Source organism: Lepisma saccharinum, chromosome 17 (assembly GCF_977018435.1).
Source record: "Lepisma saccharinum chromosome 17, izLepSacc3.1, whole genome shotgun sequence".
Lineage (NCBI taxonomy): Eukaryota > Metazoa > Arthropoda > Insecta > Zygentoma > Lepismatidae > Lepisma > Lepisma saccharinum.
Window position 1 is genome coordinate 49,857,175 of NC_139245.1, and position 18,592 is coordinate 49,875,766.

An 18,592-nucleotide genomic window follows, 5' to 3' on the forward strand; every position below is an offset into this window, starting at 1 on the left:
ATCACAGAAGATGAGTCTTTCTACAAAACCATTTTCCTCCATTTTCAACTGAATCTCCTCACAAAAGTCACGCCTTTTCACTTTGTCTGGCTGAGTAAGAGCCTGCCCTAATCGCACCTTGTATGGTTTAAAACATAGCCGCTTATGCAACACCTTCCACACCATATTCCTTGACATATCCAATTAACCTGCTTGCTCTACCAAGTGACTTTTGGGGACTTCACTGAAATGCCTCGCACACTCTTTCAACATTTTCATCAAACACACGAGGTCGACCAGAACTCTTGGCTTTACACAAGCATCCAGTTTTCACAAACTGTCGGTACCACCTACTTACGTTATTCTTTCCTAAACTGTGCACGAACCTCACACTGCACTGTAACCACAAATCTGGACAACTCAAAACGGAGCACACAGAAAGCTTTTTCCTGTTGCGACGCCATCTTGGAAACTGGTGCCGCGGTCCCACAGTAAGCATGAGAAGCAAACTGCTGGTACTGGGTGGCTACTCTAGGACCATGATAAAATTCAAGTATAATTCCCGGTTTTCAAGGAGAACTTTCCAAAAATTCAAGCAGATGTAATCTCTATTTCAACATTACGTATTACCGCTTCTCAACATCCACACACAAATATCTTAATAATATAAAGGGTCTATGTGATTCCAACATCCAAAAATTATAATTCAATTAAAGGGTATATGTAATATAATTAAAATATTTAATTTAAGGTGCTGAGTTTCTATTTACAATCAGAGGCGCAACCACGAATTTTTGTCTGAGCAGGGGGGAGAAAGTGCCAGGATAAACGTACTAATACTAATAATAAAGGAACGTTAAAAACTGTACTTACGTATGCGAGTATGTTGTTTCTACTGTAGAACCATGTTTCGGAGATTGACTATCTCCTTCTTCAGGTTCATATAAGAAAACTAGGTACAGTTTTTAACGTTCCTTTTTTGTATTCTGGATTTGTGAGTAATACGCGACAAACCTACAAAATGCTAATAATAATAGTGTTAATAATATTATTATTATAACATTATTATTATTATTGATTTGTTTTATTTTACTTTGCTTCTTGTGCCACATTTGGCTAATTTGCGAACATGGGGATGAGTGATATGATGAAATTGATGAATGGACACTCACAAACATCCATGCCCAACCCAGGATTCGAACCTACCGGGACCAACATTATTATTATTATTGTTGTTGTTGTTGTTGTTGTTGTTGTTGTTGTTGTTGTTGTTGTTGTTGTTGTTGTTGTTGTTGTTGTTGTTGTTGTTGTTGTTGTTATTATTATTATTATTATTATTAGTAGTAGTAGTAGTAGTATCAAAGACGTTATTATTATTGTAAATTATGCCAGAAGGGGGTAGAAGTTGGTGGTAAAGCATTTGTGTTCGACCAAACGATTTCAATTATTTTATCTCCACACGGCACAGTAGTTTGGATCTCACTTTAAACTGCAGGTCCAGTCCCGATTAGCCTTTCTGTGCATAAAGTGGACTTAAAACCACAAATTAATCAATCAATTGTACAACATTTTTCATTTAGATAGTTCGGTGCCCAGGGCCGACTCCCGCTGCCTCCTAGCTATGCTTATAAACTTGATAAGACTAAGAAAAGCAGGAATTGCGAGCGAAGCGGGCAAGACAATTTCACGAAAATAACTTTTATTTGCATAAAATGTGAATAGGATTTGGATTAGAAAAAGTTGTAATTTTTCACGTCTACGGAGAAAAATTCAAGTAGAATTCACGTGCAATTCCCAGAACCAATAATTCATGCATAATTCCTGGAATTCAAGGAATTCAAGGAATTCCCAGTGAGTAGCCACCCTGTGGAAGTGCATGAGAAACTTGGACAGTTGCCGCTGCTTACGGTGTAAGTTTTACCCGTGTAAGGTAATAAATAAAATTATTATTAATTTTTGAAACCGCACCATTCATTTTTAAACACGCTGTATGTACATAACACTGGTCAACAATGAAAATGCTTCGGAGATAAAAGTAACCAATTCTTACTAATTTGAGGGTGCTGATAACGAATATGATATTAGTTTTTGAAGATTGGTTCGAGTTTCGAAGAAATACATTATCGCCAGATGTGCTCCGGCATGCAAAATAAGGGTTCGCAACAACAGCGGCCGTCTCCATATTTAAATAAATATCCATTTTTGATGGTTAGCTTTATCACTATCCTTATCTCTAGCACGTGATCGCTGACCGAGAATCATCAACCAAATCACGCTTCAGTTTGTATTGAAGATTTTGCCAGGGGAAATGTTTTGTTACGTGTTCCTGCGTAGTTCCAATTTGAACTCCCGAACATGGTCGTGGCGAAATTTTGTGTATGTTTGTGGTGCATTTTTTTTATCGTTTTATGACTGTACTGACCAGAAACTTGTTGCGTAAGTGTGTGGTGTTATTTCTTTTTATCATTATATGACTCTACTGACCAGAAGCATGTAGCGTAAATGTGTTAACAGTGCAGACAATTTTTGTTATGGTTGCGGCGAAATAACATTTGTCGATCAAAAAAGAAATTTCACGCCAATCATAAAGAAAGCCTACCACTTGCACTTTGGTTGTAAAGTGGGAGATGTGGAGAAGAAGTGGGCACCACACATTTGACGTGTTCGACAAACTTGCGGGACTGGCTACATGGAAAAAGACCATGCATGCATGCAGTTTGCAGTTCCAATGATATGGAGAGAACCGACAGATCATACTTCAACTGCTATTTTTGCATGGTTTCTCCAATTAAAGGCCTATCCAAAAAGAAAAAGTGGAGTATCACTTAACCCAATATTCCTTCAGCTATTCGTCCTGTGCCACATTCTGAAGAACTACCCGTTCCACAATCTCCCACATCGTATTCCAGTGATTCATCCGACTAAGAGCAAGAGGAGGCAAAACTCGACGGAGGAATGCCAAATCCTGTTGCAGATTCCTCGTCATCCATCGATCCTGAATTCACAGCCAACATATCATCTAATCACCATTTGATCACTCAACATGAATGAAATGACCTTGTAAGGGACCTGGGGTTGTCAAAAAGTGGCGCAGAACTAGTGGCATCCAGACTCAAGGAGTGGGGGAGCTCTTGCTGAAGATGTTAAAGTATCCGTGTTTCGGACACGTCAGAAACCCCTGGAAGAGTATTTTTCAGTGGAAAGTGACAGTGTGTTGTAAAAATGTGACTGGTCTTATGATTAAACTTAACATAGAACATAATCCCAATGAATGGCGGCTGTTCATAGATACATCAAAACTAAGTATGAAAGCTGTGTTAGTGAACGATGGAAATGTGTTGCCATCAATCCCAATCGGTTATGCAGTGCACTATATGCCAACATGGAAAAAAAAATGCTGAAAACCATACATTATAATGAATACAATTGGAATATTTGTGGCGACTTCAAAGTTCTAGCCATACTTCTTGGCCTGCTGCTTTTTATGCGAGTGGGATAGCCGTGATAAGGCTTCCCACTACTTAAGGAAAGACTGTCAACTTTGTATATCTTTGGAGCCAGGAACAAAGAACGTTCAATATGTTCCTTTGATAGCTCCCAGCAGGGTTTTACTGCCTCCTTTACATATTAAACTAGGTTTAATCAAGATCTTCGCTAAATGTATGAACGAAGCCAGTGATGCATTCAAGTATATTCTGCGTAAATTTCCACGAATTAGTGAAACTAAAATCAAGGAGGGAATATTTATTGGCCCTCAGACTCGAGAACTCCTCAATGATCCTGAATTTGATGCACTGTTATAAGATATGGAGAAGATTGCATGGGACTCTTTCCAAAACGTGGTGACAAATTTTTTGGGAAACGTGCAGACTCAGAATTATAAGGAACTAGTGGAGCACCTAATATCTTCCTACCAAGCAATGGGGAGTCATATGTCACTAAAAATACATATGTTACACTCCCACATAATCTTCCTCCCAGGAAATTGCAGAGCAGTCAGTGATGAACATGTGGAACATTTCCACCAAGTTATATCTACACTGGAGAAACAATATCAGGCCCACTGGAGCAAGTCTATGCTTGCTGATTATTGTAGGACAATCGACAGAGATGTTCCAGAACCACAATACAAGCGACAGGCAAAGAGGCGCCGTTTGTAATATCCATGTAAGTAATGTTTTTATAACTTCCATTTTGTACATGTGTTAATTTCCTATTAACATAACATAACACACATTTCTTTCGATTACACTTAAACTCGAACCAATTCAGCATTTGTATTATTATTTTCGTATTCAGCACCCTCAATTCCATAAGGAAATGTACTTTTCATTTCCGAAGCATGAAAAAAGTTAAAATTTGTTGTCCAGTGATAATTTGATGCATGTTGAACACACAAACGGTCTCCCTTCACTATGAATTCTTGAATGTTTTCTAAGGGCATATTTCTGTGTAAAAGATTTCTTACATGGTAAACACACAAAAGGCTTTCACCTACAATGGATTTTAGAATGTTCTTTAAGATATTTCAACACTCGAAATGACTTGCCGCATGTTGAACACACAAAAGGTTTCTCTTCACTATGAATTCTTGAATGTCTTCTAAGAAGTTCCTGGAATGTAAATGATTTGTTACATGTTAAACAAATGTAGGGTTTTTCTCCACTATGAATTCTTGAATGTCTCACAAGATCTTTCTTGAACGTAAATGATTTGTTACATGTTGAACACACATATGGCTTCTCACCAGTATGAATTCTTGTATGTATTGTGAGATAAGACTTCCATGCAAATGCTTTACTACACTTTATACACACATGGGGCTTCTCTCCAGTGTGAGTTCTTATATGTACTACAAGACTTCCATGATGTGAAAATGATTTGTTACATGTTGAACACACATACGGCTTCTCGCCAGTGTGAATTCTTAAATGTTCTTTAAGATCACGCTTCTCTGCAAATGATTTGTTACACTTTGAACACACATGGGGTTTCTCCCCAGTATGAATTCTTAAATGTTTTATCAGAGTATGCTTCCGTGCAAATGATTTGTTACACTGTGAACAAAGAAAGTGTTTCTCTTCAATATGAAGTTTTGAATGCTGTATAAGATCGTCCTTCCGTGCAAAAGATTTGTTACATGTTGCACACTTGAAAGGCTTCTCAACACTATGAATTTTTGAATGATCTTTAAGATACCTCAAGTCTTTGAATGACTTGTTGCATGTTGGGCACAGAAAGGGTCTCCTTTCACTATGAAGTCTTAAATGTCTTGTAAGACTTCTCATTTCTGTAAATGACTTGTTACACGTTGAACACACAGGAAGCTCCTCTCCAGAATGAATTTTTAAATGCTTTTTAAGATATTCATTCTGTGAAAATGATTTTTCACATACTGAACACATAAAAGGCTTTCCCTCAGCACTATGAACTTTTAAATGTCTTTCAAGCCATGCCAACTCTCCAAAAGACTTGCCGCATGTTGGACACAGAAAGTGTTTATCTCCACTATGAATTCTTACGTGTGTTTTAAGTTCCTTGCGTGTAAATGATTTCTTGCAAGTTGAACATGCATATGGCTTTTCTCCAGTGTGAATTCTTAAATGTTTTCTAAGATCTTTGTTCTCTGCATATGATTTGTTACACTTAAAACATGAATAGGGCTTTTCTCCAGTATGAGTTCTTAAATGTCTTCTAAGTGCTCCTTTCCGAGGAAATGATTTGTTACAAGATGAACAAATAAAAGGCTTTTCTGAATACATATCACTATCCATGCATTCTTGTTGAAAGGCACTTCTAATCAGTGTGTAACGCAGTGATAACCTAGAAGAAAATATACGTCATTAAAAGCAATTTATCAACAGGATGTTTCAGAAAAGATGCAGTACCTTCACTCGGATTTACGCAACATTCCCTGATAAACATAACATTACATCGTTTTCTCAATAAATATTGCCTAATACTAACTACAATACAATAAAGACCTATCAACAATTATTCTAAAGTAAAAATGCTATCTGTCAAACACAAAATAATTTCAAGTATTGAGATATAATTAATAATCTGCTATATTTTCCAAAAGAAAAGTGTCCTTTCAGTAGAAGGCAATGTTAATATTGTATTACTACTATCTTTAACATTTTGTTCAGATAGAGATAGTGGTCATGAAAGTGACAGATTTGTTCTTAGATTATCCGATAATTATTCTTGTGTATATGGCTTTTGCTGACTGAAAACTGTTTGTATTTTCTTTGTATTGTTCCAATGGGATAGGGCTTTTCAGAAATCAGAATTAAACCAAGTGAAAATTTTCACTGACCTTTAATAACAAGTAAATAATTTAAAACAAAATTTTCTGACAGAATTTAAGATGAGATAATTATTCAAGGTTGCCTCTCAGTTTTGATCATGTCACTCTTCTTCTTCTTTTCCCCCTTTTGCCTCATAGCATTTGGGGTTGCCTCTATCCACACCTTCCACCTCTCCATTCCTTTACCATCCTCTTCAATTCTCTTATTCCTTTTCCTTTCTTTTGTTATATTTCTTCTTTTACTTTTTCAAATGTCTTCTGGGGTCTAAACTTATAGTCCAGGCAAATTAGAAAAAAGAATGGAAAAAATTCCAACAGAGATAAAAATTGGTAGATATCACCAGTATGGTATTTCAAACAACATACTAAAAGTCCCCGACAATCCGAGTTGTGCTCTGTCCGCCATATTGGAAAATGGCGGATGAACGGTGACGTTTGATGATAATTGCATTATTAACTAAAAATGATGAAGGCTGAGCCGAAAATGTGTTCAGACATAAATTAAAGAAAATAAAATTTCCAATAACTGTAAGAAGATAAATTTTTGTGATTTAACCAACCATTTCACTGTTAATAATATATGTAATTTCTTTACAGGTGCTGCCCGTCGTGGAACTTGGATGTAATGTATGTGACCATCGGAAAACAAACTGAATAACCTTTTTGGCAAGGCAACAATGGATATAACCCAATATTGTATTATTTGTGAACAAACGTTGACTGAAGGTGACACTGTAGTTGTGATAAAAGGCTTAAATGCTATAAAGAGCAGCAGTTTACATCGAAAAGATGGAATATTTGAGAAATTGGAAAATGAGACGAATGTGATGTTACATATTAAGTGCCGTAAAGACTATACTCGTGAGAGGAGTATTACTGCTGCAAGTAATCGTTCACCACAAAATTCAATTCTCCTTCGATCAGCAGTACATATATTTGACTTCAAACGTGATTGCTTGTGAACAGACGAGTTAAAATATTTGAAGTTCGATCATTAACATTCAAGGATCAAATCATTGAAACTGCCGTCAAGAGGAACAATGATTGGGGAAGGACAGTGCTTGATCGAATCACACCGTTATTGATCTAGTTGCAGTTGAGACTAGGTATTACCATCCTTGTTTCACTAAATTTTACACATCCTCACCTACATCAGGAAAACGTGGTAGGCCTGAAGATGAGTGTATTTCTATAGCATTTCTGCAGTTACGCTGCTGCTACCTTGAAAATGATAACGACGAGTGTCAGTACTCGATGAATTAACTTATGACGAAGATGAAGGAATATCTTCCACAAGATAGTGATGTCTCAGAAAAAAAGCTCTTAAGAGACACCTATGTGATCACTATGGAGAAGACATGATAATAAAACACGTTAAGGGCAAACCACTACAGTATGTTTCCGTGATGCAGGATATAAAATATTATCCAAAAGTTGGTACACACAGAAAGAAGAAGATCCAAAGAACGAAAGACTTAGAATTGTTATAACTGCTGTCGCAATAATTCGGGAAGATATACGATCTGAAACATATGCCAAAGATATGTATCCAAATCCACATTAATGCTTGAAGACAGCTGATGATATGGTTCCAGAGACATTCGGGGTCTTTACAGAGGGTGTTTGAGTTTGAGTTTGAGTTTATTGAGCAATTTTCACACCGATAGTACCCCTGGGGGCATTGGTGCATGTACATTACAAAAAGACATGTTGACATCGCACATATATATATCTATACATAAATTTGGCAATTTTTTTAATAATAATATAACATAATATAATAGTAAAACACACAATGACAAATTATTTGTTGAAGTGAACTAGTGCTGTAAAAGTATATGTTATATAGTGTATACAATCTAAATTTATTTTATAAAGTTAGTTAATTCTTGAAATTCTTGAACTGAATATAATGTGTATTCCAATAACAATTTTTTCACTTTACTTTTAAAGATTGTGGTTCTCTCAAAATTTTTGTAACTTTTTGGTAATATATTGTATAACTGGATGCCTGAGTAAAAAGGTCCTGTTTGGAATGCAGTTAGCCGCACTTTGGGAATGTGGAAGTTATCTTTTTGTCTGGTATTGTAATCGTGAGTGTCTATGTTTCTTGGATAGTTCGATTTTGTTTCGTGTATGAAAGTAAGTGTTTCAAGTATGTACAGACTTGGAAGTGTTAATATACGTAATTTTTTGAAAAGCGGTTTACATGTATCAGTTTTATGTGCATTTGCCAAAATACGCAATGCTCTTTTTTGAATTTTAAAAATCCTCTGCGATTGAGCCGAGTTTCCCCAAAATTGGATACCGTACCTCAAAATACTTTCGAAGTTTGAGAAATAGATATTTAGCAAACATACTGTATTGAAACTATTTTTTAAGGTTCTTAATTGGTAACATACGGTGTTTAGCCTCTTGCATAAATGATCTATGTGAACTTTCCAGTTTAGACACTCGTCTATAAATATTCCAAGAAATTTTGTATTGTTAGTAGCTGTTATAACGGCATTCCCTACTGTGAAATTATATTGCTCAATAGAAGAGTTTTTGGCTCTAGATACACCAAATTTTATTATATTAGTTTTCTCGTTGTTCATAGAAAGTTTGTTTGCTGAAAACCAGCTTTGTAGTTCAGTAAGAGCTTCTTCCGTTTTTTGAATTAATGTTACATCGTTAACAGAATCTACCAAAGCCGTAGTATCATCAGCGAAAAGAGTAATTTGGGCGGTATCAACATTTGCTGGAAGGTCATTTATGAACAATAAAAACAACAGGGGTCCTAGTATCGATCCTTGGGGGATTCCAATAACCACATCTTTCAATTCGGAGTAATATGTTGTTTGCGTCCCATTATTGGATATGCTATTTATTGCAACGCTCTGTTTTCTATTCGATAAATAGGATTCTATTAATTTGTTTGATACACCGCGGATTCCGTAGTATTTTAATTTCTCTAGTAGCAAGTGATGATTCACACAGTCAAACGCTTTTGATAAATCACAAAAAATTGCAACAACAGAATACGTTTTGTTTATGGCGGAAAGAATATTATCAATTACATCAAAAATGGCATTTTTTGTTGTTTTCGATTTCACAAACCCATTTTGTTGCTTTATAAGTATCTTTTTATCTTCTGCATACTTTATTATCCTATTATAGATTAATTTTTCGAAAATTTTTGAAAAAATTGACAATAAGGAAATTGGTCTGTAGTTTTCAATTTTTGTTTTATTTCCTTTCTTATACAAGGGTATTACTTTTGATATTTTTAGACAATCTGGGAAGCTGCCATTTTCCATACACTCGTTAATTAATTTAGCCAAGGGCTCCTTAATGTACGTGCAAACCTCTTTGATCACGTTAATCGGCATTGAGTCTAGCCCTGTTGACTTTTTGTTTTTCATATTTCGAATTATGTTGGAAATTTCTTCGTCTGTAGTAGGGGTCATATAAAAAGAATGCGTGAAAGATCTTTTGACGTTATTTAACTTTTCTTTGTATGTGTCCGTTACGCTGATGTTACGTTGCAGGTTAAGTGCTACATTAACAAAATAATTATTAAAAGTATTAGCTATTTTTTGCGGATCTGTCTCTATTACATTACCTGTTTCTAATATGATATCTTGATTCGTGTTCGTTTTTTTACCTGTAATATGATTAACTATTTTCCATAGTTCTGCAGTTTTGTTTTCTGAATTATTCAACTTTTTATCAACATATAATTGTTTGCAATGTTTTAATGTTTTCTTGTAATTTTTGTTGAACTGTTTGTAATGATCTTTAAGGGTAGGGCTGTTTGCATATTTACTCTGTTTATGCAATGATCGCTTTAATTTGCTAAGATTTTTAATTTCCTTGGTTATCCATAGGCAATTGTTTTTGTTGTGAACTCTTGCTTTTTTTATGGGAAAACATTTATTAAAATGGTATCTTACAGTATCAAGAAATTTTTCGAATTTCTCGTTTACGTGTACAGCCATATTGTTTATAAAATCCCATGTTTCTGATTTAAGCGCTTTTCTGAATTTTGAAATGTTCTCATCATTGTTTGTGGGTCTGACAAATCTGAATTTTGCGCGTGGTTTATGATTTCGCTTGTCTTCTATTACGTTTACCTTAATAAGCTGAGAATCATGGTCAGAAAAACCTATGCAAGTTTCTACTGAATATTTATTAACGTTTATATTGGTAAAAATATTGTCTATTGTACTTTTTGTTTTTTTGGTGATTCTAGTTGGAGTTGTAATTGTATGAAACAGACCAAAAGAGTTCATTACATCCAGAAAACTATTTTTTTCTGCAGTGTCTTTAGCTACATCAATGTTAAAATCTCCACAAACAACAATATTCTTTTTGGAGCTTTTTGTTACGAGATTTAGTAATAATGTTAACTTATTTAAGAAGACATCCATGTTTCCACTAGGCGTTCTATATATTGATATTATGCATAAGTTGTAAATAGCTATTTCAATTGCTGCGCATTCGAAGTCTTGTTCTACAGAGAACTCAACAGCTTGTTTTATTTCAACTACGTTACTTTTAAGTTCATTCTGAGTGAAAATTAAAGACCCGCCTCTTATTATATTTTGCCTACTGTAACTAGATGCAATACATAAATTATCAATATAATTAAACTTTGTTTCATCTTTCGCTAACCAGTGTTCAGTGCAACAAAAAATAGTAATTTCATTGTTGTTTTCTTTTTGTTCCTCGAAAAATATATCTATCTCTGACGCTTTTGATATCAAACCTTGAACGTTGCTATGAAATATGGTGATAGTTTCTAATGCTAGGTCACTGCTCGACGGATTCTTACCTCCCCTTTGACCCGATCTCCCACTCCACAGGACTCACTTGTTTCGGTTCCTCAGCTGCATCCTGGAATCCTCGCAGTTCGATAGCCGGGGGTGACGTGGTGTTGGGGTGGGGATAGCAGCAGACACTCGTGATTCACGTTCGACACTTATATTCTCACAGCACGTTCTTATTTATCTCGTTCACTTGGGACGATAACTGTTCCTGACCTTCCTTCAGCAACCTATACAGATTCTCGATTGTCATCTTCTCAGAGTCTGGACCCGGGTTTTGCTCTATTCCTCCGATGATGAGCAGCATGCAGAGAACTCCAAAACACAAAACACATTGGGCAAGCCATTGCCCGTTACCAGCCCCGTTTCCTGTGATTTTCTTCCATTTAGAAGAGTTGAAAAGTCCTATGCGGGCTCTGTAGGATTCCACGCCTATCCCCATGGAACGAATAAAAGGAAATGAAGACTCCATCAAAAGAAAATGTGTGTGTATTGAGCATGCTATTATATCAGCAGTAAGACCAGGGACATTCAATTCAATGATTCAGATTGGACTTGTAGTTCATCTACAAATACATTTTGGCTCAAGAAATCTTATTGATATGTTATCAAGCATAGGTTTATGTGCATCCTACAATGAAGCCGTATTGTATCTTAGTTCTGTAATGTTAAGTGATGAGGAAATTGTTGCTGACAAGAAATTATTGAATCACTTTGTTTTTGATAATGCAGACGTCAATGTTCGGACCTTGGATGGACTAGGAACTTTCCACAATATGGGGAGCATTATGTGCACTACTCCTGCAAGATCTGTTCATCCCAGAAAAGAAAATGTTCGATTGAAGAAGCAACCACCAGAATGTTACCTTGCCAATGTTCCATTACGCACATACGTTGTGCCTACTGTCCGTGGCCTGCAGAAAATCAAGATTAAAGAAATTGAATACACCAAACAGGTAGCACCATCAGTGCATGTTACATCACTTCATGATTTTGTATGGATGTGTGGAAATCACCTTACCTTGTCACCAAGTCCAAGTTGGAGTGGTTATATGGAGCTTGCCACTGAAGGTAGCAAGGAATATCACATTTCTGAAATAAATATATTAACATTTATAAAGCTGCTGCCGACAAGTCCAGATGCCATATACTCATCCCTTATGTTCGCAGTTGAAGAATGCATGACACATGGTCAAAAGACATGTATTGTTACTTTCGACCAACCTCTATATCTGAAAACCTCTGAAATTTTTGCGGCTTCTCTAGTCAGTTGTCCTTCGTCTAGGTGGATTCCACATGCTTATGTCGTACATGGGAGCGATAGAATATATGATGAGGGAAGCAGATTGGAAGAAGCTTGGTCAGTAATATATAATATTCGTTACAAGTCACGAAATAAAAGTGTAAAACTTCAATCAACACCAGGCAAATTTGATTAAAAAATAATGGGAAAAGTTTCCACAGAGTTAAATTTATTTTCTACATTATTAGATAGGTTGGTTAAATCACAAAAAATTATCTTCTTAGAGTTATTGGAAATTTTATTTCCTTTAATTTATGTCTGAACACATTTTTGGCTCAACCTTCACCATTTTTAGTTAATAAAGCAATTATGATCAAACGTCACCGTTCATCCGCCATTTTCCAATATGGCGGACAGAGCACAACTCGGATTGTCGGGGACTTTTAGTATGTTGTTTGAAATACCATACTGGTGATATTTACCAATTTTTATCTCTGTTGGAATTTTTTCCATTCTTTTATGACATTTTGCCTACTTTTACTGGACTATTAGACCATTCTTACCACATGTCTGAACCACTTTAATTGTCTTTGTGTCAGTTTTTCTTCTATTGCCTTCTGATTTAATTCTTCTCTGATTCTTTCATTATAAACTATATCTCTTCTCATTTTACCAATTATTCTACGGAAGCATTTCATCTCAACTGTCATTATTTGTCTTACTTTTTTTTTCCTCTTACTAGCCAACTTTCACTTCCGTATAGTAGAATTGGTTCCATAAATACAAGAAAAGTAGTTTAGTTTTGGTGTTTATTTCCCTTTTTCCAAAAATGGCCTGGCTTAGTTGGTAGTATGCCTTGGTAGATTTTCTTACTCTATTCATTACTTTCTCTTCTATTCTTCCTGGCTGGTTTATGATTGTTCCCAGGTAGTCATATCTCTCTACCTGCAGCAGTTCTATCGCATATTATGTGTATTATTTGAATTACCTCTTCTGTTCTTCCTATTTGCATCACCTTGCTCTTATTTGCATTTACAGTCATTCTTTTAGCCTTTAGCTTTCTCTGTATATGCTATTAGTATTATGTCATCTGCATATACTAATGCTTGGCAATGTATCGATCTCATATTCCAATTACCCACTTTTGTTCTTGCAGTTCTTTTTTTTTTGCATATCTTTAGAATTTCATCCATAAATACAATAAAGAGTAGCTGGCTCAAGCTATCTCCCTGATTCACTCATTTATCCATCTTAAATATGTGTGACATCTTTCCATCCAATCTTACTATTCCTTCTACTCTTTTATATGTTGATTTTATTACTCGAATGAGTTTTCCTGAGATTTTTCTTTTCTCTAATATTGTCCATATTTCTTCTCTAGTGTAGAGTCGAAAGCAGCCTTTAGATCTAAAAATGATAAGTTCATATTTTTTTCCCTTTTTCTAAGTATTTATCACATATTGTTCGGATGGAATATACGTGATCTTGTGTTTGTCTTCCAGAACGAAAAGCAGCCTGTTCTTCTTCCATATCTTTTTCTATCTTGTTTCTCAGCCTTACTTTCAATATTCTTGAGTACACCTTAAGTGCCACGGCGGACAGACATACTGCACAATAGTTCTCACAGTTGGGTGAGTCTCTTTTCTTATACAGTGGTATAATAATGTCCTTTACCCATTCTACTGGTCAGTAGCGTACGCATAATTTTATCCACGGGGGGATGGGGAGTTATTTCTAAAACTTTCTCCACATTCACATTACCATTGTTTTATTACACTTTAATTAATTAATTAGCTGATCCAGGTTCGATTCCCGAAATTGGTTAGAATTTTTCCGGCTTCTTCCTCACAGAAATGTCCCCGATAATTCACATCTGGATTGTCTCGCTGTTCTTACAAACAAAATATTTTACAATTGTTAAGCTTATTGTTGTTTGAATAATTGTCTAGTCATCAAGGTGAGACATTTTAAAGAGAGACATTCAAACGTGCTGCGGTGAACAATGGGAAGGTGGACTGGTGACCATTCTTGTCCACCTAGCCTCTGTCTATACATTAGCCGCTTACAACGAACCAAGAACTGTCTTTAGTTAATTCTCATTGTTCACACAAAAAAAATACATGTTCATTGAACACTGGCATACGTAGAGGGGTGGCTGATGGTGTTACAGCCCCTACCGAAATTTTGAGAAAATCAAATAAAATGTGTTAAGAACTTTAAAAAATCAAAATGTGTAAATGCGAAACCTCTTTTAAGTGAGTCCTGATTACCATTTTTGTCCTTGAATACAATTTTAATCGACTGAAAAGCTCCAAAAATACAAAATATTTTATTATGCATCCTGCCCTCCAAAACAAAGCCATGTGCTATCCACATTTACTATTCCAGCCCCTCCCGAAAACAATCCAGCGTACGCCAGTGTATTGAACATTGTTGCAACTGAGATACAGAACAACTTTTTTCTCTTTTAAATCATAGTTGCCCTCATATTTTATTTTCAAGAATTCGTGTTCATTTTCAAGGCATCACTAGAAAGAAGCATGTATTTGGAATGCTGCGCTTTTCTCCACTCTGAATGGAAATAATAATTCAAATTATTTTTATTATTATAATTAGAAGTAGTAATAGTAATAGTATTGTGTCAGATCTTTGACTGTGATAAATTGGCTATTTAAATTTTTTTCAACAGCATTTTTCATAATATTTCACAAGCTCAAGGGCGAGGAGTCTAAACCCCATAACCCCCCCCCCCCTCTCTCCCGTACGCCACTGCTACTAGTAATTTCTCTTCTCTCCAGATCTTCTGATACAGTTTAGTCATTGCCTCCAAGAATGTATTTCCTCCATATTTTATATATTGTGGAGATATTTCATCTATTCCTGCCGCCTTTCCATTTCTTACTCTTTTCACTACTTCATATAGTACTTATCCTGTTTCAATTTCCTTTACTAGCTCTCCTATCTCATTCTCATCCTCTTCCTTATCCTGCTCTTGTATTCGTCTTCTACTTCTTCCTATTTTTTGTCTATTATGTTTTCCAATCCTCCCGTAGCTGTTCCTATGTCTTCCTTTTCAAATTTACTTTCAAAGTATTCTTTCCACGTTTTCAATTTGCGTTTCCAGAATATTTGCTTTGTTTTTTACACCTCTTATTCTTCTTCCACCTTTTCCTCTTATTATGCACCAAAATCCTTTATTATTCTCCTTGTATTGTGATTTCACATCTTCTCCAAAATCTTCCCACGTTTTTCTCTGTGCTTCTCTCACTAGTCTTTTAGCTGTGTTTCTCTTTTCTAGATAATCTAATTGTTCTTCATCTCTTCGTGTATTAATATATTTTTTCCATGCTTTCTCTTCTCCTGCACTGCCTCTTTCACCTCCTCATTCCATCATCTGGTTCTTTTCCTTCCTGTACTTACTCTTTTCTTCCCACACACCTCTTCCCCTAACTTGGGTATTACATCTTTGATTTTCTGCCACATTTCCTCTACATCTTCATCTTCAAATATTTCTTGGTTTAGTCATTCTCCTACTTTATTCTAATATTCTTGCTTTTTCTCTTTTTTCTTCAACTCTTCTTTTTTATTTTGTAATAGGTCTTTTTATTTTCTTTCTTCATCCCTGTGTAAAACAGTGTTTCTGCTACCAGCAGCCTTTTCCAAGTTCTGCTCCTCTTATTATGTCTCGGATATGTTCTTATTTCTTGTGGGTAGATTATATAATCTATGATGCTTTTGGCATTTCTTCCTTTCCCTTCAAACGTTATTTCATGTATTGTTTTATGTTTGTAGAAGGAACTTCCTATTAGCATTGTGTTCTCTATGCAAAAATCTATGAGACTCTGTCCATTTCCATTTTTAATTATTTCTCCTCCATACTCTCCTAGTGTTCCAAATCCACTCAAGCGATGATCATTTCCCACTCTTCTGTTAAAGTCACCAATAATTATAACTTTCTTCCTCCTCTTTCTGCTTTTTCCACTTTTGTTTCTAATTCTGTGTAGAATTCTTCCATGTCTCCCACATTAGCATCTTCGGTTTATGCATATACTTGAATCAGTGTAATCTTTTCTTCTAAGTCTATGTCTAGAGTTATTATTCTTGAATTTACTGGATCCTACCTCATTACTCTTCTGTATACTTCTTCTGTTACTAAAATTCCTACTCCTTCTCTTGCTCTGTTTCCAACTGGTACTCCTGAATATCTCAATGCATTTCCTCCTTCAAGCATTTATCCGCATTTTCTTTCTTCTTTACTTCGCTTATTCCAAGTATGTTTATGTTGTATCTTTCCATTTACTTGATTACTTCCACTTCTTTACCATTTAATGTTTTGATATTCCAGGTTCCAATTCTTGTTTCCTTATTCTTGCATTGTCGTCTTTGTGAGATCTGTCCGGCGTTTCCGAGGCATTCATTTCTTCTCTGAATCATCATCTACCCCTATGCAGGTGATTAGCCCAGCGATAGGGGTTCTTCTGGTTCTTTATTCCTTTCAGCCTCAAGGCCTTGGCTGGCTTTCTGTCGGGGTTTTCTCCCTTAGTCTTCTGAGGATCCCTCCACGCCACTAGACAGTTGGGTTCCCAATCGTAACTACTTGGGAATGTAGTGCCCCTTCCACCATCTGCACCATACTGAAGGACTCCTTCTCCAGCGCATCTGCCATTGGGGTCTTTGCTGTTGCCCTGGCTAGGGGCCCTTACGAGGTGCTATATTCGAATAACTAAATTTGGACAGAAACTGTCTCACAATGTTCCTATAGTGTTCTGGTGTTAATCCCTACTGAAAACAAACTCTGTAAAAAGTACCTTCTTCCGTAAGTAAGGATGAAAAACCTGTTCATTTAACAAATCCATGTAGCCCTAAGCATTTAAGGTTCTGTTGATGGAAAATTGACTAACCAATCGTGTTCCACACAGCACGTCACACAGCACTAACCATTCAGCTTTAATCTGTCAAAAAATGGAGTTATCAGATAAAAAGGATTGAATATTCTTTTGCCTTGTTACTGTGAAGGACTTTTCACATCATTCATAATGCACAGCTGTTCGTGGATGTATCAGATTAAAATCATGTGCAATGGCACGCGAACTTCTCTCCCTAGACATCACTTTGATCTCGATGCGTTACCGATGCACTAAACAAATTATAAGGCGTTTTTCTAACACCTCGAAAAGGAGCAAATTGGTACAAGAATTCAATCATAACTTTTTACTGGTTAAAGATACATTGAAAAAACCTGCACCATTGCATTTCTTGTAAAATTCTAGCCTGATCTGATATATAATATCACCCATTTCCCATTCAAAATTTTGCAGTTTAATTCAAGATGGCAGCCGACGTCATCGTCATATGCCCTATAACATTTTCCCCCGCCCCTATTACAAACCTACAATGTTAGTCTTGCAGAATAGTATGTCATTCAACTTTTATTCGGGTGTCTCCACACTTATGATCAACCCTGTATCACACATACTATGTGCTAATAATTACATACGGAACAGAGACTTGGACAATGACAGAGAGGGACAAAAGAAAGATGCAGGCAGTGGAGATGAAATTTTCAAGGAGTATATTGGGGAAGACTAGAAAGGATAAAATAGGGAATGAGATCTGACAGACAGTGGGCATCGAGAAGCTTCAGGACAGGATAGATCTGGCAAAGATGAGATGGTTCGGACACATGAAGAGGATGGATGCCGAAAGACTACCAGTAAGAGCTTACAATGCAAAAGGTGTGGGAATAAGATGTCTGTGGAAAGAGCAGATAGCGGAGATTGTTAAGAGAAGAGGACAAGATTGGAATACTGTGGAAAGAGAGGAAAGGTGGAAGACCAGAAAAAAAATGGAGAGGCTTCATCTCAATGCCGACCCAGGCAGGAAACGGCAAAGGATGATGATTTATTCGGCAAAATAACCTTTTTCAGATGTGATGTTGAAAATAATATTTTAGACTCCTCGAGGTTTTTATGTCAGGTTTATGCAATTTTGATCTTAAATGTGTATTATGTTCTTTGAAGTGCAACAGAACCATACAGCTCAACTTAGAACGAAGACAAAGAAAGGCAAAAGCACTGATGTGTGGTAAAGTTCAGTGTTGCAAATCTCGCAATGAATATCAATGGTGACACCGGTCACCCACACATTGGTTTGAGTTGGTGTTTTAAGTCCACTTTGTGCACAGTAAGGCTAATCGGGACTGGATCTACAGTTTAAAGTGGAATCCGAACCACTATGTGCCTCCACCGGGTA

At 36.1% G+C, this 18,592-nt stretch overlaps 1 protein-coding gene across 3 annotated transcripts in view; it reads right to left on the bottom strand.

Annotated features, from left to right (window-relative positions):
* LOC146001738 (uncharacterized) overlaps positions 1-18,592 on the bottom strand; it is an 85,396-nt gene that overhangs the window by 20,582 nt on the left and 46,222 nt on the right. The window contains exon 3 of one of the 3 annotated variants that reach the window (XM_083139439.1): positions 3,963-5,802. The exons of the other annotated variants lie outside the window; for them this stretch is intronic. Within the exon in view, the coding sequence (XP_082995565.1) occupies positions 4,470-5,802 (1,333 nt within the window). The 3' untranslated portion in view covers positions 3,963-4,469. Of the gene's footprint in view, positions 1-3,962; positions 5,803-18,592 lie in introns of those variants that run through there. 3 annotated transcript variants of the gene reach the window in all.